This window comes from Clarias gariepinus, chromosome 8 (assembly GCF_024256425.1).
Source record: "Clarias gariepinus isolate MV-2021 ecotype Netherlands chromosome 8, CGAR_prim_01v2, whole genome shotgun sequence".
Lineage (NCBI taxonomy): Eukaryota > Metazoa > Chordata > Actinopteri > Siluriformes > Clariidae > Clarias > Clarias gariepinus.
Window position 1 is genome coordinate 1,281,461 of NC_071107.1, and position 21,625 is coordinate 1,303,085.

Consider the following 21,625-nt stretch of genomic DNA (forward strand, 5'->3'; position numbering starts at 1 on the left):
CTGATTTCAGGGGGGAATTCCCAGATTCTGTCACCTGATGGCATTATCACATGTCCAAGCAAAATGTTACCTGCACGTATACATTCTGTGACCTCACACAAAACAAAGACCCGGAGACGCTCGGCTTCCCCGAGCTGCCGCGCGCTCCACCTGTGCAGGACGTCCTGAGAGCGGCACTTTCAGGTCATCGACTCGAGTCTGGATTTAAATCCTCTTGGATAGTCACCCTCGAACAAATAAAACACGGTGTGCGCGCTGTTACCGGGAAATAAGAAACAGCTGTGCGTTTTTGCGCAACTTAAGACTTGTGGGATCGTTGTGTCGTCTCACAGATCCATACGCGTCTTCCTCCTTTCCCCAAACACTCTTTTCTGATATGGACGTTACATCAGTACACTTACAGTTATGTTGCTGTTAAAGCCGGGAGTTTTTGTTCTTTAATGCATTTCCTGGCTGCGGTCCTAGACAAACTGTTTACCTCTTACTTCATTTAATCATCTATACCCACAGGGTACTTTACCAGCAACACAAATCTGCCCGAAATGCTTCAGCTTACAGACAGAACCACGGAGGGCAAACTCCTTCACGGGGCATTTTAAACACCTCAGAGGTTCTGGCTAAGCCTCTGGTAATTGAGTCTCTGGTTTATAAAGTGACTCAGGAGGGGAAAAACTAAGTGCGAGAAGAATGTCTGTTTAATTTACAATAATCAAATGAATGTGCGATTTCATTAAATACTAGCGTTAATACGCTAACGGGAAAAATATTTTTAGAAAGAGTTAAAAGGTTAAAGCTAAAAAAATCTGCTGATCTTTAATGTAATCAGTGATTATTATTATTATTATTATTGTTATTATTATTATTATTGTTATTATTATTGTTATTATTATTATTATTATTATTATTATTATTGTTATTATTATTATTATTATTATTATTATTCGAGGTTAAAGCCCGCGTACATGTCAGAAATCCCATTCTGTAAGGTTTCGTATCTTACGCCTTGTTTACACTAAGTTGTCGAACAAATACACTTCTGAAAAAAGATATAATTCTTTAAAGTAGATTATTAAATCTGACACATAACTGTTCATAACATCGCTTTTACTCAACATTATGATTTGATTTATAGTGCGGATTAAACTTCTGGCAGAGATCTAAGGTCTGCAGGAGATGCATTACATTCTGTCCAGCGTTCGATTTAAGACACGTCCTCAGTTTGACACGTCTCCGTCGGTCAAAACTGTCGCCGTCGGTTTATAATCCGACACAAAACTGGTCATAACTTCACTTTTACTCAACATGTCGTTTTTTTTTTTGTGCTGCAGGTTTAACTTTAGGCCTGGCGAAGTCTCAAAATCTGTCTGGACAGAAGGACAGACAGACAGAAGACTGAGAGACTGAGAGACTGAGACTGGTTTCTGGTCCTCCAATGTATGAAACCTAAAGATGTGATTGGAAGAGCGAGTTTTGACCCAACGTCCAGATGAAACCTCTCTTATATTTCTATAGAAGACATGAAGTTTCCACTGCTTATGATAATCTCTCATGTATAGTAATTGTAACTGGAGGAACGTTGCTGTGGTATCAGTAAAATAAAGCATTACAGGTTGTTTCCGTTTCCTCATTCCACTATTGTTCGATATTTTCCCATCACAGCAGATTGTTTTATTTCTCGGCTAAAATCTGATTAAGGAGCATTTTGGAGAGCACGGGTTACGGCAAATCTCTTGGGCCTTTCCAGTGACCTCATGCAGATGACACCCCACTGAGTCACTCCAGCATAGCTGCACTGTTGGCTCGTGAGGTTGCATGAGTGTGTGTCTCACCGTTATACAGCTGAACGAGTGTGTTGTGGATGTCGGAGTGAACGAGGCCCTCGGGAAGCTCTCTGAGGTACAGCTTGAGCAAACTGGCCACGGCGCAGACCTCAACCTCATGCTCGAGAGCCACCTCGTCTCCCCGGTCCAGCCTCTGCTTCAGACTCTCCACGGCGCGCACGCTGGCGCTCACGCGGAACAAACCCTCCTGCTGCAGCCCTGAAAATAAGACAAACAGCCATACAGTCAGTTTTTCCACTAATCATGAAGCTTCAAGCTGAGACGCTGTACCGAGCTGTGGTGTTGAGTACGACAGCGGCGGACTCTGTGCTGTACTGCCATCCAGTGGAAAATAAAAAGAACTGCAGTCTGTGAAACAAAAGCAGGATAAAATCTACTCGACCAAAACACAGCAATGGCGCTGATTTAATTTTTTTTTTATGGTATACATATAATACAGAAAATGATTGCGGCCAAAGAAGCTACTTGTGAAGTTTATGCAACATGGAAGTGACCGATCTCGCTTCTCTAGAAAATGATTTTATGTGCGACTTAAAAATTGCCATTTTTCAGCGGTATACTGTCTCACTTCAAACAATAATCATTTAAAATGCAAATGATTCATATTTCTTTATGAGTATTGATACTAAAATTGGTCTAAGCTTCTAGAAGCGTATGACCTGTAAAAATGTTTTCCTTAAATTAAAGCATTCTGTGCAAAATTAAGGATTCCCCCCCCAAAAAAAAAATTCTGTAGTGTCCGTAACCATGTCAAATTCATGTTGCAAAATTTTACAAAATAATACACTTGTTCAGGTTTATGTCTTTTTATGTAAAATCTAAATTGGCCAAGTTTTATCTAAATGATAAATTAGGATCATTAAAAGATTTGAGTAAAAACGTTACAGACACTACACGTAAGGTGAGAGTATTTATCTTGTGGCTAAAGTAAATAGTAATAGTAATTCAACTTGAACTGTATAAAAAAATAGACTGGAGTATTACAATTCAAACTAAAAGGAATAATAACGAGCGATGTCTTGACATAATATCCTCCATAAATCATGCTAAGAGTCCCCTCCGTACGGTCAGGTTCGCTTCTACAAAGTCATCATGAGCAGAAATGATTTTACCCTCGACCTAGCATTTGTTCAAATATTATTTCTTCTTCCAGTGTGCATATTTATATCTTCATCCAGAACTCATAACTCACTGTAAACACTGGCGGATGCTCTGTTTACACTAGCGCTATAATGCGCCTGTTTATGTCCAGGACTAAACCAGCATGTCACAACGCTATTGACTTTGAGATATTGCTGGTCCACATAACAATACGCCTGACCTGCCAGTTCACATATTGACAAAACATTATGGTCAAAGTGCAGCCTGTGAAAATGTGTTCAATAAAAGGAGGTGAAAGTTTGTATTCGCTGAAAAACAAAATGCACTCTCTGGAGTCAGGTTACATTTATGGCTGTTCTATTGATGTTTTATAAACTTGGAGAAACCAGCAACTTCTTAAAAGACATGAAATACAAGTGTGTGACATCAATCAATCAGGAATACAACATACTGTACGTACTATAACTCTTCTTGTATTCATGTACTGTATGTACAGGGTTTTGATAAATCCCATTCAGCACTAGATCTGAGTGCGATTACATTTAATGACACCGACGCAACTCTGCCTGAGCTGAAAATAACAATAAAGAACTCGAGAATGAAACAGCGCCACCTATGTGCGGCATTCAGAAAGCGCTCCATCTTCCAGTAATGCAGCTTAGCCACCGCAGCGCATCAGTGATACACTTGTTCTTTTCTCCTTCTCTGGGGTGCCATAATTTATTATCTTTGTCTTAACTCTTAACCCTTTAACATATTTATTTTAAAATGCATTCTTTATGTAATTAATTCATAAATAAATCTGAGTGAATATGATATAAATGCTTAGCCTAGTGTGTATATGAAGTTGCAGTAATTCACAAGTTAAATATGATTTATCAGATTTTATATAAATTCACACAAAGTTAGCTATTTTTCCCTAAAAGAAATGGATATCTTGTGTAAATGCCTCTGCATATGATTTAAAAATACACTGCGCTCATATCCAGTTTGATAAATACGCCCTAACGTCGTTATAGTTTCCCCTGAATTGCATTAGGAAGAGGAATGCCTGGCTAGGCGAGAATTGTAAAGTGTATAAAGGCTGCCTGATTTGACAGGAAGCACAGGACAGCTGTTTTCTAGCAGCTAATTTCATTAAAGATGACTCTAGCATGGACGATGTGTTCAGACTCCCATGGACGGCGTATAAATCAGTTCAGTAGAGTAAAGACATCACGGCTAACCCTGACCTCAGACAGACGTCTGCAGCTCTCTCGTTATGTATCGTGAGATCATCAGATCATGTCGAAATTTCTGACACGCGTGAAGATGAATGTGATTTATGTACAGTATAAATCAAAAGCAACATCATTTCTTTATTCTCCTGTTTTATGTTCAGTGGAACTTTAAAATCTATAAAAGCAAACCTGTAATTGATTCGTGCTGAAAGAAAAAAAAAAATCCTGAATAAATAGCGTACTGTTAGACTCCTCACAATTCACCTAGATTCAAGAATATTTCACTTGCTATAATGTCCTTAACTGCAGTTTAGGAATCTGTAAAGTCTGATTTTGTTGTAAATTTATGTTAAGAAACTGTAAATAAATGTAACTATATTCAAGATATATTCCCTTATTAAAATATTATTTAACTCCTCTGATTGTCAGCTCACCTGCTTTCTGTTTTCAGTAAATCACTCTATGGATTTAATCACCAGGTTCTCACTTAACTTACGTACAGTAAGTGCAAGTGAAAAACTTTAATTCCAGCACACACAAGCAACTTTAAACAATCTAGCAAACAAAATAAATACGGGAATGATGCAAATTGGGGGACAAAGAGAAGGACCAAGACTCAGAATTAGTGTTTACATACATACAAAAAAAAATCTTAGCAAGCAAAAATCTATTGTCATAAGTTATAATTTAGCAAGTACTTCCAAATGTTTTAAATTTTAAACAACTATAAGATTAATAAACCTAATTTCAAGCTTAATAAAGTCTTGTTCTGTTGGGAGACGTTTAGATTTTATGCATTAATGTCTACAAATTAAAAGCATGATTATTTGCCAGTGAATGAGAACTGAAATTATTTAATTTTTTTTGTAATCTTATAGAAAACACTGGATTATATTCACTTGCTAAAAAGTTTTATATATATATATATATATATATATATATATATATATATATATATATATATATATATATATATATATATTAGTGCTGTCAATCGATTAAAAAAAATTAACTAATTAATCGCACATTTTTTTTGCAATTAATCGCGATTAATCACAATTAAAAGACTGAAACTTTTTGGATATGTAAATGTAAATAATTAATGTAAACTCAAGACAATTTCAAGACAATAAAACTATTTAAATTAAAATATGATTGTTTATTGAAATTTTTGTTTAACTTGTAACACAGATTTTCTCATGTAAGTAACATCATACCTGCAATAAACCATTAATATCCTCCAAATTAACTGTTGGCTTGAAAGCCATATTTATTACAGAAATAAAAACACAGGTATGTGCCATTTGTGTCATTTGAATTTCAAAACAATCAATGCAATTTACATTGGCGAGGCCCTGTAGAGATTGTTTCGATGGGGTGTTTTGCTTTTAAGTGATATGTCAAAGACGAATTACTTCTGTGGTATTTAAATTCGGCTTTGCAAAATGTACAGATTACTTTAGTTTTATCCACAGAACCATCCGGCAGAGTTTTATACTGAAACTTTCCATCTAAAAGTCCTTCCTTGGTCTTATCCATACTTCTTTGCACGTTGAACACACGTCGGCCACAACAGGAAATAAAAAAAAAACTGCAACCGCGTTAATTGCGTTAAATGTTTTCAATGCGTTAAATATTTCAAATTAATCGCATGCGTTAACGCGCTAATTTTGACAGCACTAATATATATATATACAGGTTTTGAGTTAGAGTTCAGATGAGTTAGAAAATGTTAAACCCTGGAGTGGACCTGAACTAACAGCAGTGATTTCTGGATCAATAGTGGAGCTTGATATGACATTTGAAACAAAATATTAATCGAAACCAATTAAATTAAACAAAAGCATAATTTGTTCACTCAGTAACAGTATACTGTATATAACATGACATCACTAATATACTGTATATGTTATCCACGGATGAGGGATAAGTGGATCTTCCTCACAAATCCACCCCTAATGCAAGACTCAGACGGGTTTAAAGTATTACCGCGAGAATCTTACGATCCCGAAACATTATCACCAAAGTGGCTCATGATTCCTGATGATAGAATGTTATTTTATTTTAAAGATAAAACTTATTTCTTTTTGTATTAATTTCCTGATTAATGCTTATTTTTGCATTGTTTATTTTTTTAAATAATTTGATTTATGTTTGAATGAAAAAGAAATATACAAGATAAATAAAACACTCCAGATCTACTCACTCACTCACTCACTCCAGCTTGTCCTATAGAGGAGTCCAGGACCCAATGGGTGACTCTGGTCATGAAGTGGGGTACACCCTGGACGGGTGCCAATCTATTACAATCACACACACACTCATCCACTATGAAATTGGAAACAACACTTATGCTAATCTGCACGTCTGTAGGTGGAAACCCAACCCAATCACAGGGAGACTGGAGTGGACTCGAACCCTCTGCCCCTGGAGGTATGATGTCACAGAGTTAAACCCCTACACCACCACCCCCTCACTCCAGACCTATTAGTGGTCTATTTCCTTTTTAATGTTTTTATTTTTGATATAGTATGGGTATATTATCCGTGCTTTTACAAACACTGAGAGTCAAATCACAGTGGTTTCATACCTTCAAGGTAAAAACAACATAGTAACAAATTAAACAGGCTTTTAACCAACTGTTTCTGCCTTTTACTAAACATTGACTCTAATCATATTCATAGCCTTTGAAGGCATTTTGTTGGAGTTGTTTCTTTATTTTAGCAAACCTGAGACTATAAAAGTTATGAAATAAACTATTTTTTTTTGCATATCATTCAGTATAATATGCTCTGGGTGTGATTCATTATTATTTTTGTGTTTGATTCTATAATGACCATAAATTAAATTAAGAATTGTACAGTTTTAAAGAAAGATAATGACATTTGCTTTACTTTATCTTATCATTACTGTACAGTCCACTTTTACTCACCATGCTGTCTGAGGAACTCCACCATGCTCCTCATCACCGAGGGCACGCCGTCCTTCACCAAGCCCAATCTGCTGAGCTCCGTCAGGGCCACCCCGAACACCCTCTGACCGTGCTTCCCTCCGGACGTCCCAGAAGTCGGCAGATTCTTCAGCACGGGCAGATGAACCATCTTCTTCATGTCCTCCCTGATCTTGATCTGCACGGCTGTTTTATTGTGCTTGGAGAAACACAAGACAGTAGAAAAGTCAACCACGGGCACGGCTGCCTTCGGCCACATCGTGGCGTTTCCCGCGCGCTCTCTCATTCTGGAGAGGCTCTACGGGGACGGGATGTTGTGTCTAATGTGACAGAACAGAATGGCGTGTCTCAGAGAGCGTAGGGAGCGCACCAGCTCCTGCGGGGAGAGGGTTCAGGGCTCCGGTTGCTGCGCACCTGTAGTTAAGGGAGTCGGCTAAAGCAAGCAAAGGCTTATCTCAAGGAAAGGGAGGCGAAGCCCAGAGCGAGCAAAGACTTATCACACGGAACAGACAGCTGACGGAGCTTTTATTGAGCGTGTAATCGGGCTGTTTGGGAATATTCTCTTAAAGGAATTCTGTTTTTTTTTGTTGTATTTTATAACGATCACAACAAAGGCATGTAAGTGTGATCCTGCAGCTAGAACAATGAACAATTATAAGTAGAACAGGCTTCGTTAGAAACCATTATCTGAACTACTGAAGCAAGAAAAGGTCTACTTTATTGCACACACTTACAATACGTACAATACATGTCCATGTAAAGGTGCACTTTTTGTATAGAATTACTGACTGTAGCCATATTTCTGTAAATAATCCCCCTTTTTTAAATATTTCTAAATAACACTTTTCAGTTTAGTTATACTTGTCAACCTTCAGCAACATTAAATTTATTCTCCTCCTTAAAGATAATAAAGAATAAGGTTCATATTACCGAGAAACCTCAAAGTGCTCTGACAGTTGAGACTCTTACCAAAAATGGTACGCATCTCCTTAAACAAAACATCACTTTGTCAACATCCATCCGTCCATCCATCTAGAAATCTCTGTAGTCCAACTAGGGAAGGTCTCCACCAGTGATGAACGTTGGATTTAACTCATTTTGTACAACTGGGGTAGGACTTCCAGTCAACATTCACAAACTACATGCAATTTGGGAACAGCGATTAGCCTAATCTGCAGGTCTTTGGACTGTGGGAGGAAACCAACAAAGCACAGGGAGAAGAGCATCGAAATGCACATACACAGACCCGACGCAGGAATCGAACCCGGGACCTGGAGGTGCGAGTGCTAACCAGTAAGCCACTGTGCCGCCAGCATGTTAACATAGAAACGATGATGTCGCGAAAAACGTCGAGAACAAGCACATCTCTTTTCTCTCTCTCTATATATAAAATATAAATCCTGTTTGGCCAGTGGCCGGGGTTTGTGTTTACAGGTAGCTCGGTCACATGAGTGTCACAGCATCATCATTAACCTTTTATGTCATACAGTAAGCGTGTCACAAGCGTTCCTGACCAACTGTAACAGTGAGGAACTGCGAAACATTGGAGCAGCGTGAGGAGCGGTGGTGGGTTGACCGGACGTCCATTCACAGGTAACGGTAGACAGTAGCGCACAGGCACATATTATTACATCACAGTATGACATGAAAGGTGACGATGCTGCCAACAGGTACATTCAATGACACTGCAGTGTTCCACGGTGAGGGACGCTGGACAAACACAATTTCTGTTTATATACAGTATATATATAGAATGTGGAACATGCATAGAAGATTAAACCCCAGTTCCCTCTTGCTAAGACGTTTTGTGAATCATGACTGGTGGCTTAAACTCTTCCCATCATGCAACTGCCAATGTCTATGTAGGGTTCGGATCCCCACCTCTGGGTCTGTGTGCATGGAGTTTGCATGTTCTTCCTATGCTTAGTAGATTTCCTCCGGGTACTCTGGTTTCCTCCCACACTCCAAAGACTCGCGTGTTGGGCTAATCGGTGTTTCCAAGTTGCCCGTAGTGTGTAAATAAGCATGTGTGTGTGTGTACCCCGCCTTGCGCCCTAAATCTCCGTGACGCCTGTGACGATGACGTATAGATGATAATTGAAGTGCAAATCTACTTTGTGACAATGACCATTGTTAAACGTGATATGTAAATTGAAAAAATTGAACTGAATGTTTGCATACAGAAGGTCAGGGTTATACATACGGATCTATAAGCAGACATAAGAATCATACAAAGCATAAAAAAATTAGGACGTTAAAATAAAGTGTTGGCAAACTTTGTAGGTAAAAATAGTGAAAACTGGGAAGTTCATTGACCTGGACTCGGGAACCAGAAGAAAATTTAATTCATTTCTATTTTCTAAACCTTTGCTTTGATTTAACTGTGTCAATTCTTAAAAAAATAAAATAAAATAAGTGGATAATTAAAGCCTTTCTTATTCCTGAAGATGTGCTGATGATGACGTATGAGCTTTACATGCATTTTGCTTTAAAATTAAACATTCCGCATAAATTGACTTTAATTGACATTCACACCGGACTAGTAACAGCTGTTCATGACAAGAGACAAACACATGCAGGAAAATCAACACCATTAGCATCTTAACTTCGCTTTAAAATCCATAACATCTGCTCATCTTGAGGTTTTAGTAGAATGAAATTAATTAATTTATTAATTACTAAACTGGATGCTGCCACGCGCGCCACAGGCGGTTTCCATAGCAACCCGTGAGATACACACACAGAGATGTCAGAGTGTAAATCAGGAAATAAAACACAATACCGCCTGACCAAAAAACAAACAAAATAAATAATAAATCACACACTCTAATATTTCATTCATTCGTCTTTAGCTTTGATCACACACTCACACACACACACACACACACACACTGAGTCCTGGAATATGGCCGCCTGTTCCATCAGTTAAAAAGATAACCCTCCATACATACATTTTATTGCCCCATAACGTTACTGAGTCTAGACCTGAGTAACTGATCAACCCCAGATCATAACACTGTCTCCAGAGGCTTGTTCAGTGGACACTATGCATGATGGGAGAATCGCTTCATGTCCTTCCCTTCTCACCCTGACACGCCCATCACTCTGGAATAGGCTCAGTCAGGACTCATCAGGTCACATGACTTTTCTCCATCGCTCCAAACTAAGTCTTTAATCTTTATGCGCCCTAGCTCTCAAAATGTTTAGACCCAAGTCTGTAAGTTTTCATTACAATGTGTGTGTGTGTGTGTGTGTGTGTGTGTGGAAATGCTATTACTTTAACGATTAAACACAGCTCTGCTATTTACTGCTAATTTTATTTTTACCATGCAACTTCACCAGGTGTTTCAGTGATCTGCAATCATTAAGTGATTAGTTTCTAACCAGATTTCTTCCAGGAGGTTGACAGGTCCACACTATCCTCCTAGGTTCTGATAATGTGTTAACTCGGTTCCAGTCAATTCAAATCTCCTTCGTTGTTTTCTTTGCTTGCTGTGGAACAATAATTCGACCCTTCTGAAACTTTTTTTTTTTTTTTGCCATGCAGTGTACTGTACATGCATTCTCATTTGGATTTAAAAAACATGAGTATTGGGGCCGTTTTCACGCATTTCCCTTTTACAAACCTAATTGCAGGTCTACAGACTCTGATCAAAGGCTCTTTAGAACACACACAGACACTGTGGCTCCTCAAAGATCACCCAGACAAATAGCTCTCCATCTTTCCCGTCACAGAGGTACAAGTAGATTTTATGATTACAACCACCTAAGTCATGAAAACAAAGTTTTATCCCACATTCATTAAACTCACATAACTCCTTCAATCTCAAGTTATTAGACTTAAACCGTGTTATTCATCAACCTCTATAAATAGTTGATTTATAAGCCCTATAAATGACTCTCACTCTTCCTGGTGATTTAAGAAGTTAAGGTGAGCGGTATACCACTAAAGCTAAGACCATTATGTTGAGTAACCCTTCCAGGACTCAGGATTGAATGATAATAGTTGGAATTACGGAAAAAAAGATAAAGCAGAGTGAAAGTAAGAGAGAGAGGGGGGGGGACAATATTGCACAACAGAACAAATACCATTAAACACCACCTTTATGAATGTACACCCTGAGGGTTTTTTTTTTTTCTTTCTTTTTAATTCACTACAGACTCATAATCGTCTACCTGGAACACAAACCACTACTTATTCAGCTCTAGGTAACGATCCACACGCTGGCCATCTCCTTGACAATGCTCTTTAATTACCAATGGCACTTTCTTCATTGTTTCCGACAGAAGTGTCGATTACTCTCCGGTTCCTCCCCCACCTGCCGTGAAAGCTCAGACTTCCTTTACCAGCTGCTCCTGACATGTCTGATCTCTCTCAGGCTGAGCTGACTCATACAGATGACTACCCCTATCTTAATCACATTCCCTACAAACAGCAAAGTGCATTCTGGGTATTCTGTACCCACTAGGACAGGGGTGTCCGAGCTTCTTCCAACCAAGCATAAATTTCAGTTTATAAAAAATTCCATAGACTCCTTTAACAAACTGTCCATATAATAAGATGGAATACTTTATCAATCGCAAAGGGGGAAAATTATTGGTGCTAAAAAGGGTCTCACCTACTGTAGGTGAAAAAGTACATTTTTAGATAAGATCATATAACTCCATTTTTCAGAATACTTAATACTTCTTATCTCTTGATCCATGCTTTTTTTTTTCTAAATACGCATACACATTTATATTTTTATCAGGTTAAAAGAAACACGTTTGTTAAATAAAATTTCATGCCCTTTTATGTTTTAGTGTCTGTAACTTTAAAAAAAAAAAAATCTTTCAACAATCTTAACTGTCATTCTGATGAAACTTGGCCAGTTTAGATTTCACATGAAAAGACATAAAGCTGACAAAGTGTATTCTTCTAAAATGCAAAATTGTTAAGATGTTGCAACATGAATTTGGACGACATGGTTACGGACACTACAGATATATATATATAAATATATATATAAATAAAAATATATATATATATATATATATATATATATATATTTTTTTTTTAATAGCTGATAATACCCTTAAATATATACCAGTTACAATATTTACTAAATATCCCTATTGATGCGTGATGTTCAAAACTCTATCTAACACTAATCAGTCAGTGTTAATACGCAATAACCGTCAAATTGTTAACAAGTATGTGATCTGAGACAGAGGCACTATGCTTTCTTATGTTAATATTGCAATGAGTTAAAATTTTAAATTAATTTCTAACGATGTCAATGCGTGGCGTTCCAAATGAGCACAGTGTACATGCAGCAGTGTGTTTTACAGGGATAACAAGAACTATTTAATATTGTGGACTTGACTACAACTTGAAACATAACTATAAGTGGATATAAATTTAATGAAAAAACAAATGTTTTTAGGATGATTTTTTGTTGCTTCCCAGTAACAAGCTGTATTAGACTCTAAAAGAGGGTGAGGGAATGACCGCTGTAATAGCTACTAAATTATAAAGTAATAACTGGAATCGACTTGTTTCGTGAAAACGTCACAACTTTAAAAGAAATTCTCAAATAAATGAAAAATGAAAAAATTGCAACATTCTGGTATAAGAAGAATAAACCAATAAGTGATATTATTCGAAAAGAACCAATAATGTGTGATGTGATACAGCTTGGCAGCTATAGCAGTTACAATTGTTTGTAATTATATACTCTGCATTGTAAGGTTATAATATATATATATATATATATATATATATATATATATATATATATATATATATATATATATATATATATATTGTTAATTCTTATTTCAGTGCATTAAGGGGTTACATGAGCTAAACAAAATGTTGAAAAAGGTGCACTTTAAGGTGAATAGTGCATTGTTTTGGACATGCCATATCCTCAAGAACTATTTTGCACTAAAAGTCATTTTCAGATGAACTTTAATGTCCAGATGGTGATGAATTCAAACCCTCAGGACTGCCAGAGAACTAAAGTCGCACCCTACAGCTGCTCGACTCTGTGCTTGAATTAGAGTCTGTCTAAAACATTGGATTTATTCCCAATCCTCAGTCTTTTACGTAATTATCTGTAAATAAGGCTTTGTTTTTATCTAAGAAGTCAGAGGCAATACTCTTCGTCCTCTCCTCTGCACGAGCGGCCGCAGGTCTCAGCATGCTCCGTCTTTCTTTTTTTTTCATTCTCAATTCCTCTCTTTCTTTCGTTCTGTGTGGGCTGAGGAGCAACTGTTCCAGTATATGTTGGAGCTCAGAAGACCACCAGCAACAGCTGCACTGGAGAGAACATGATCATGCCGATGTAATGGGCTTCAGGCACTAAAAAACACAGGACAGCTTTACTATTAGCAAACTTCCTTTCTTTCTTTCTTTTTCCATGAATGCACAATAACTGGATGTTTTAAGGGACCTGCGTGGCCTCTTCTTTCACATCCACAGAAGGTCACGTTCAACTACCAAAAGAGAAAAAGAAATGTCTAGTTTTTAGAGGGAAAATCTCCAGCCTTTCACTAGGAATGTTGGTGCAGAAAGCTGGCTTACCGTAGCAAAAGAAGTTTTTTAAAGCCGAGGCCGTGGGGAAAAACCTGACCACAGAGAGCAAACTGTCTTTGCCCAAAGTCATGTCTAGGATGACAGCCAAGAAAAGACACACACACACACACACTCTCAAACTGCGTAATTGGCTGTCTTGCTCTTTCTCAACTTTTTTCCTCTTTAGAAAACCAACATGTCTTTCTAACGCTTTACCCTAAAAGCCCGTCTTGGTCTTAAGTGTCCGTCTCTGTATTTAAAGGTCCGTCCCTCTGCCTTAAAAGGATCCCCAGCCTGACTTTTTTTCCCCCATACTTACACAGATGGTGAGTGCTCCTGCCCCCATTCTCTCACTTCTTCTAGGTGGTAGCTTTAAAGAAAGAGGGATGAATTCCCTAAATCCACCCCCTCCTCCTCCTCACACGGGTCCAAGAAACATTCCAGAAGAAATCCCGAAGCCAAGAACCTTGAATTCAGTCCATTCGGCGACCATTTGTAGTCTGGTGTGGAAGTCTTAACAAAGTCTGGATTGACTCGGAGACAGAGGGGAGTCCTTCAAGTCAGCCTCCTTTTCTGAAAACCTCTACACAGATTAGAGCCTCCTCTTGAACTGAAATCTGAGCCCTGCACTCTGATTGGCTGGCTGCATGGGTCATGTGACCAGAAGCATGAATCTTTGAGTGTGTCTTTGCTCGGGGGTGAAAGTGCTGTCCATGCAGCATGGGCTTATTCATTTTCTTCTTTCACAACTTGGGGTTCACTAACTTTTTCACATTGAGAGTGAAATAAATAACTCCATAAAGCTCTTTATATGCTGTAAATGCTGCACGTATTTACTACACATGTATGATGTAAATATAACATTATATAAATATAATGTTATTACATTTTTAACATTAAGCAATGTACAGAATCATGTTTATATATATATATATATATATATATATATATATATATATATATATATATATATATATATATAAACATGTATTAATAACAAAGTAGTGAAGATCAAATAATAATCATTGCATCATTTTTTTTACTAAATGATCTAGAGAGAAACATCTAGATCACATGAGATGCTCATATCACACGTTATACTCTTAAAGTTATTCCGACATACTGTTTATTAGCATCTGAAATAACTAAGCATTGTTTTAAACTAAACAAATACTCAACAAAGTTTAGATTTTGTCATAAAAAAGAGTTTTATTAAAGTGAGAGGTTATTTTATTTCCCTTGAAGCTTTATGCTTCCACTGTTAGACGTAAGTTTTGACATATTCATGAAATTGTCAGTTAGAATAAATATTATTATTCTAAATAAATATTAATAAAGCAATAGTAATAATCATAATTAAATATATAATTAAAGTGAGAAAGCCATGGACAGCTTATTCCCGTGTGTTCTTGCTCAGATTTAAGCAGCTGGAGTGTTTTCATAGACGTATCGCTTGACGTTGTCCTCTATCCAGTGGGTAAAAGCTGAGACTCGAGTAAACACGGACGGCTTTTTGTCCTTGATGCAGCCACGAGGGCCGAAGCTCACCACTCCGTGCACCTCCCAAAGGGAGCCAGTGGCAGCTGGTTTACACACGAATGGCCCACCTGAGTCACCCTGAGCAAGGAGAATGGGAGAGAGGGTTAAGTGTTTAACAAAAAGGAATAAAAAAAAAAAAAAAAAAATGCATAGTACAGTATATAGTAGCGAGTACAGTATATAGTTACTAATCTGCATGTCGGTTTTGAACTGTGTCTCCAAACTCATGGACCCTTGATGTTAGTCAGACAGCTTTAAAATTAGACACCAATGGTCCAAGAAAATGGGACATAATGTAGACACATTTAATTATATGAGGCTACATGGTGATTCTGAGTGCATAGCCACAAACCAGCGACTTTCAGGGTTTTATATAACACAGCTCTCACTGTCACTGTGCAATTATGAGTGACAGTGAGAGCTTATGTAACTGCACTGGGTCCCACGAGACTCCTGCCTGACTGTCACCCATTTGTATTGTACAGCTTTAGGCATTACATCACTGACTTTCCTATGAAGCCTACACAATTCCTGTTGCGATACTGTAGGGTTTCTTGAATATAATGAAAGATGACTAAAATAGAAAAGCTCCAAATACTGTCCTGTACTTTGTTATGCAGACATGATGTGGAATATATATATATATTATATACAGATGCATCTCAATGTATAGATACATAGATTCATATTTAAAGTGTTTATTTCTTTTTAATTCTTATGATTATGGCTTACAGCCAAAGAATTCTAAAAAAAAAATAAACTTTTTGATGATATTCTAATTTATTGAGATGCATCTGTGTATATACACTACATTGCCAAAAGTATTCACTCATATTCCTTCTCATGCATCTGAACTTAAGTTACATCAAATTCTTAATCCATAGAGTTAAATATGATATTGGCCCCGCCCCCTTTGCAGATATAACAGCTTCAAGTCTTCTGGGAAGGCTTTCCATAAGGTTTAGGAGTGTGCTTATGGGAATTTTTGACCGTTCCTCCAGAAGCGCATTTGTGAGGTCAGACACTGATGTCAATATGTTTGGACACGAGTATAGATTCGTTTTCTACGTTCTAGAACAATCATGTTTTTAAACTTTGAAATAACACATATGGCACTATTTAATTACAACGATAACAGTCAGTTGTTCATTTACGACATGAAGGTCAGCTGTTCTGGAACAGTTCCTACAAGAACAGTACTGTGTCTAGTGCGTTTGTAAAACCCATCAAGCTCCATGATGAAACTGTCTCTCATGAAGACCAAAACTGAGCTCTGCTGCAGAGGAGAAGTTCATTTAGAGTCACCAGCCTCAGAAATCACCAATTAACAACCAGCACCTCAGATTAGAGCCGTTATGAAGCTTTACAGAGCAGAAGCAGCAGATACATCTTTCAAATGAGATTTTGGATACCTTTGGCATTGTTTTATAGTGTAGAAAGAAATAAAAAGCAGGAAAGTCTTTTTACTAGTACTGTATATAATGGTGAAACTTATAGTGCATATACAGTTTTATGACATACCTGGCAGGCAGATTTGAGCTCATCAGGAGACTCGTAGCCAGCGCATACCATCGAAGGCCGCACATTGTCCCACCAGTAGTTTGGTTTACTGCACGTCTCGTAGGAGACAATAGGAAGAGGAGCCTGGTTCAGTTTCTTAGCCACCACAGGAATTATACTACCTGTAAGACAAACATGCTGAACTAAAAGTCACTCTGATGGCAACAAAATTTATTATTCAATTTACAACTATAATTAGGTAGAACTGACAGTTTCTGAGAAGTTTCCTGACCTTTCTCAGCTCCCCAACCAGTGACGTAGCAGAAGTGGCCAGCAGGCATTAGGGACTCGGGTTTAGGCAAACACACAGGACTGATCTCCCGAGTCATGGACACGGGCTTGGCCAGACGCACCAAGGCAATGTCATTGATGACATCATTGATCTCGGGGTAGACGAAATCTTTGTGCGAGATAATGGCGATCACAGGAACGCAAACCTCTGTGGGTCCATCTATACTGGCGTTTATGTGGTGTTTCCCAAAACACATCTGCCAAGAACTAGGAACTGAGACTCTTAAGAAGACAGAGAAGGGAGATATACAGAGAAGGGAGTTCAGATATGGAAAAGGAACTCCACAATAGGTTGGACTGTGGATACTTTTTTAGATGAATGTGTAAATGATGGGTAGATTAATGGATAGATGGAAGCAAGCATTGGACAAATAGGCTTATGGAAGAATTACAGAATAGATTAATGTACATCTGGATGGATATACGGATAGGTTGGTGGATGAATGGATTGATATATGGATGGATGACAGATGGGGTTATAGTGTTGGTGAATCTGTTGGTAAGTAGATGCATGTAATGATAGATGAGCTAGAAGATGGATGGTGGATGATTTTCATGGATGGGTTGATGGAAGCATGGATTGATCACCAATTGGATGATTTATAGATACACAAAACAACTCTAGATATTGAGGAAATCTCTATTTGTCTTGGGTGCGGAACCTTTTAGGGCCTTGTGCTGCATATGTGTGTCGATGTGTTTCTTACTGTGAGAAACAGTGGGCAGCAGTCAGGACCCAATGCTCATGGATCAATGAGCCACCACAAGCATGTTGGAAAGGCAGAATAGGAAGCATTTTGGCCTGATGAATACACATAAACACATCCATTACTGCCACTGAGATCTAACCATAGTGACGAGTAACTGTGTCTCATTCTCATCCTGCGTTCTCACCTGCATAGAGACTTGCCATGGCCAGGAATGAGGTTTAGCCTCTATTCCATTAACGACCCTCATCACAGAGGTAACTGGAGGCACTGCGGGAGACCCACAATCTGCAGGCCAGTCTGTGAGGAGAGAAATAACCATAGAACATATAAGAACATATATAACCACATCTATAACTATATATCTGGGCCAAAAGTTTTGAGAGAGACACAAAAATTAATTTTTTAAGTATGCTGCTTCAATGTTTTTAGATCTTTGTGTCAGATGTTACTTTGGTCTACTGAAGTATAATTACAATCATTTCATAAGTGTCAAAGGCTTTTAGTGACAATTATATGAAGTCACCGTCAATATTTGCAATTATATGAAGTACGAGTCAATATTTGCAGTGTTGATTCTTTTTTCAAAAACTCTGCTGTCTATGCTGTCAATCAACTAATGTGCCACACCCTGACCGATGGCGCAGCCCATTCCTACATAATTAATCCTTTGACATTGTGAGAATTTGTGGGTTTTTAAGGACTGCACCACAAGTTCTCAACGGGATTAAGGTCTAGGGAGTTTCCTGGTCATGCACCCAAAATTTCCATGTTTTGTTCCCAGAGTCACTTGGCGAGAAGCTCCATCATCCTGTAAAGGGCATTGTTTTTCACTAAACTGTTCGTAGATGGTTGGGAGAAGTTGCTATCGGAGGATGTTTCTGTACCGTTCTTTATTCATGGCTGTGTTCTTAGGTAAAATTGTGATTAAGCCCACTCCCATGGCTGAGAACCGACCACACATGAAAGGTCTTAGGATGCTTTACTGTTGGAATGACACAGGACTGATGGTATAGAGGAAGAGTTACTTTACCAACCTGAAAACAATCTATGTTAGTAAATAAATGAGTTTTGCCCACTTTTGCATTACATTTGGTACAGCCTTCATATATATGTAAACCACTACGCACAGAGGCATTTCCCCATGGGGAAAACATACAGTTCAACCTCTAATTGTTTTTCTGACACTGGAGTCTCCTTCCGTATTTGATAAACTACTAAGTATTTCAAGTATAAATCCTAATCATATGAACAATTAAATGGTTCATTTATATATATTTTTAATTTGTTTGTTTAATTCCGGTAGATGTTACGATGTGGTTTGAATTGAAGTTAGAACTGCTAATGGGCTGTTGTTGTTATAAAAAAAAACTAACAAATCCCCAATCTTACCGATCTTCACGCTGTCCCACGGGTTTGGCGGCAGAGGTGCCAGGGTGGGAAACACACTCGGATCGGTAGTCCAGTAACCACGGAAACCCTTCTGCTGTTGTGCGTCATTGGTAAGGAAGCGCACGGTGGCTTTGTCTCCAGAGATATTTATTTTTGGTGGAACGTATCCACAGAACTGACCTGGGAAACAAAGAATTCCCAAACCAAGGATCAAAGAAGTTGAAATCATGGTTTTGACCAGCAGAGGGTGCTGTAACATCCTCACACATTGCTAAGTCGATTCTTAGCTAGTGTGATGGGTACGATGTTTAAACAGAAAGATAGACGGATAAACAGAGGAGGATAACTTCCTGTCTGAACCTGTTTGTGTGCTCTCACCTTGTGAATTTCCAGCTGCATCAAACACCTCCACAAAGTCCACACACTTGCCCAGGATGTTAACTGCTTGCAGCTCAAAATGTGTGAAGACGATGTGTAGACTCTTGGCCGACGGACTCGAGATGATCCACGTGCAGACGGTTTGGTTTGGATAGTTATTTGGCCAGTTGGGTGAGACTAGCTCCCCCTGCTGGCTGGTGAACTCTCCACCACAGGCAACTATAACCACACAGGACATGAGAGAGTGGGAACTCAATAATGAATTTGTCTTGTATACACAGATTATGGTAGCATGTTCTAATGTGATCTGTGTGTGAAAGACTTACTGTCGATATCAGTCGGGTTCACAGCTTTCCATGTGGCTCTGAAACCTGTGTCCACCACTCTGTTATTGGAGGAGAAACGGACGGTCAGTGTTTCACCAGCAGAAACCACATCTCCTGGAGGATATGCACCACAGCGTGTTCCTGAAGGAGAAAATAAAAACAAGCCCATGTTGACTGTTTGTCTTACAGTTTTGGCAATTAAATGCTTATAACACTTGATGCATATTAGTATCAATATTAATTTTTTTCCTTTTTGGCCCCATAAATTTTCATAAATTCATGAGTTAAAAAAAAAAAAAGGTAAAAAAATTAAGTCAACCTTCATTCAGAAACACAGACTCTCTGTAGCCATGGTAGTTATTTTAATTATACTGCAATTTGCCACAAAATGAATATAATCATATAAAAGTATTTTAATATGAATAAAAAATAAATGAACACCCTGCTCTATAAATTAATACTTTTAATCCATCCTTAATATATTTTTTTCAAATGTATTAGTTGTAATGTATTTTTGATAAAACTTTTTTTTCTTAGAAGTATTTCTAGTATTTTTTTAAGTCACAATTATATTAGTAAAATGACACTATATACATTAAATTTAAGACATAGTTACTGATTATTTTAGTTTCTTATAACTTATATACAGTACATGGAAAATGTGAATATGCTGTATAACTAACATTAAAAAAATGTCAGTATATAACTATGTTTATATATATATATATATATATATATATATATATATAAACATATATACTGTATGTATGTTTCTATTATTTGTTATATACAAAGTCGTAGAAAAAGCTTTCTTTAAAAACTAAAATCCATATTCACATTTAAAAAACTTTTGATTTAATTATGTTCAAATTATTAGATTTTTTAAATTTTGCATACTGTATATCTTTACTTAATATTTCATTATATAATATTATATTCTGTGCATTCTGTTATATTAAGTTACTATATATATATATATACATATTAAATGAATATTTCCTGACACGCTGCATACCCAGAGGGCTGATGTGGTCTGAGATGGAGACGCTGTCACTCAGGCACATCTGGCTCTCCTGTACTGAGAACGATTCAAAGTGAAGTTGCACGCGTTTGCCTGCGGGTACACGGATGTTCCAGCGGCATTGGGCTTCATTCTTATAACTCTTGGGGTGATTCATTGAGGCCAAAACACCTGCAGGGCCAGTCTGGTCCATCGGCCCACCACAACCAGAAGCTGAAAAACAACAGCAATAAGCAGAGAAGAGAAGGAATTGTCATTAAGGCTATTAAATATAAACTATTCTACTGGACAGTTAAAGGAAGAAACTACAGAATAAACCAGAGCATTGTTAATTTCTTGATTCTAATTAGTCAGTAGGTGTTGATTAGTTTTCTGTGACAGCATCTCAGACTGTAGTTTTGATACCAAATCGCATGTTCATGTGACTGCAATCGTATTAGTTCGTTGTTGGACTGAGAATTCTGGGAAATACTGTACTCCAACCTGTACCTTTGACATATGAACATATAAAACGCTCAGTGTTTAGCACTTAAAGTCGTGAAGACACTGTTGCTAGGCAACCAGGAATTATGGAGGCAGAGCACAAGCTAGATAATTAATGTCTCCCAAATTAGTTAAATATGTTATATGGAGGGAAAAAAAGAGGCAAACATTATTATTATTATTATTATTATTATTTAATAATAATAATAATAATAATAATAATAAATTTGATTAAAAAAATATTTGCCATTATGCAT

The 21,625-nt window shown here is 37.6% G+C and overlaps 2 protein-coding genes across 9 annotated transcripts in view; both read right to left on the reverse strand.

Moving 5' to 3' along the window:
• fam13a (family with sequence similarity 13 member A) overlaps positions 1-14,223 on the reverse strand; it is a 77,818-nt gene extending 63,595 nt beyond the window's left edge. For 4 of the 7 annotated variants that reach the window (XM_053501522.1, XM_053501520.1, XM_053501519.1 and 1 more), the window contains exons 1-2: positions 7,095-7,386; positions 1,830-2,039 (exon numbers count right to left, since the gene is read on the reverse strand). In XM_053501522.1, the coding sequence (XP_053357497.1) occupies positions 1,830-2,039; positions 7,095-7,371 (487 nt within the window). In that variant the 5' untranslated portion in view covers positions 7,372-7,386. Of the gene's footprint in view, positions 1-1,829; positions 2,040-7,094; positions 7,387-13,990 lie in introns of those variants that run through there. The other 3 variants (XM_053501523.1, XM_053501526.1, XM_053501521.1) reach the window with 1 other exon arrangement.
• A 643-nt stretch (positions 14,224-14,866) lies between these two features.
• Positions 14,867-21,625, reverse strand: part of zgc:154142 (uncharacterized protein LOC555481 homolog) — a 61,189-nt gene continuing 54,430 nt past the window's right edge. For both annotated transcript variants that reach the window (XM_053501397.1, XM_053501396.1), the window contains exons 17-25: positions 20,880-21,098; positions 19,865-20,005; positions 19,539-19,757; positions 19,161-19,340; positions 17,956-18,068; positions 17,769-17,863; positions 17,003-17,283; positions 16,732-16,892; positions 14,867-15,288 (exon numbers count right to left, since the gene is read on the reverse strand). In XM_053501397.1, the coding sequence (XP_053357372.1) occupies positions 15,091-15,288; positions 16,732-16,892; positions 17,003-17,283; positions 17,769-17,863; positions 17,956-18,068; positions 19,161-19,340; positions 19,539-19,757; positions 19,865-20,005; positions 20,880-21,098 (1,607 nt within the window). In that variant the 3' untranslated portion in view covers positions 14,867-15,090. The remainder of the gene's footprint in view (positions 15,289-16,731; positions 16,893-17,002; positions 17,284-17,768; positions 17,864-17,955; positions 18,069-19,160; positions 19,341-19,538; positions 19,758-19,864; positions 20,006-20,879; positions 21,099-21,625) is intronic.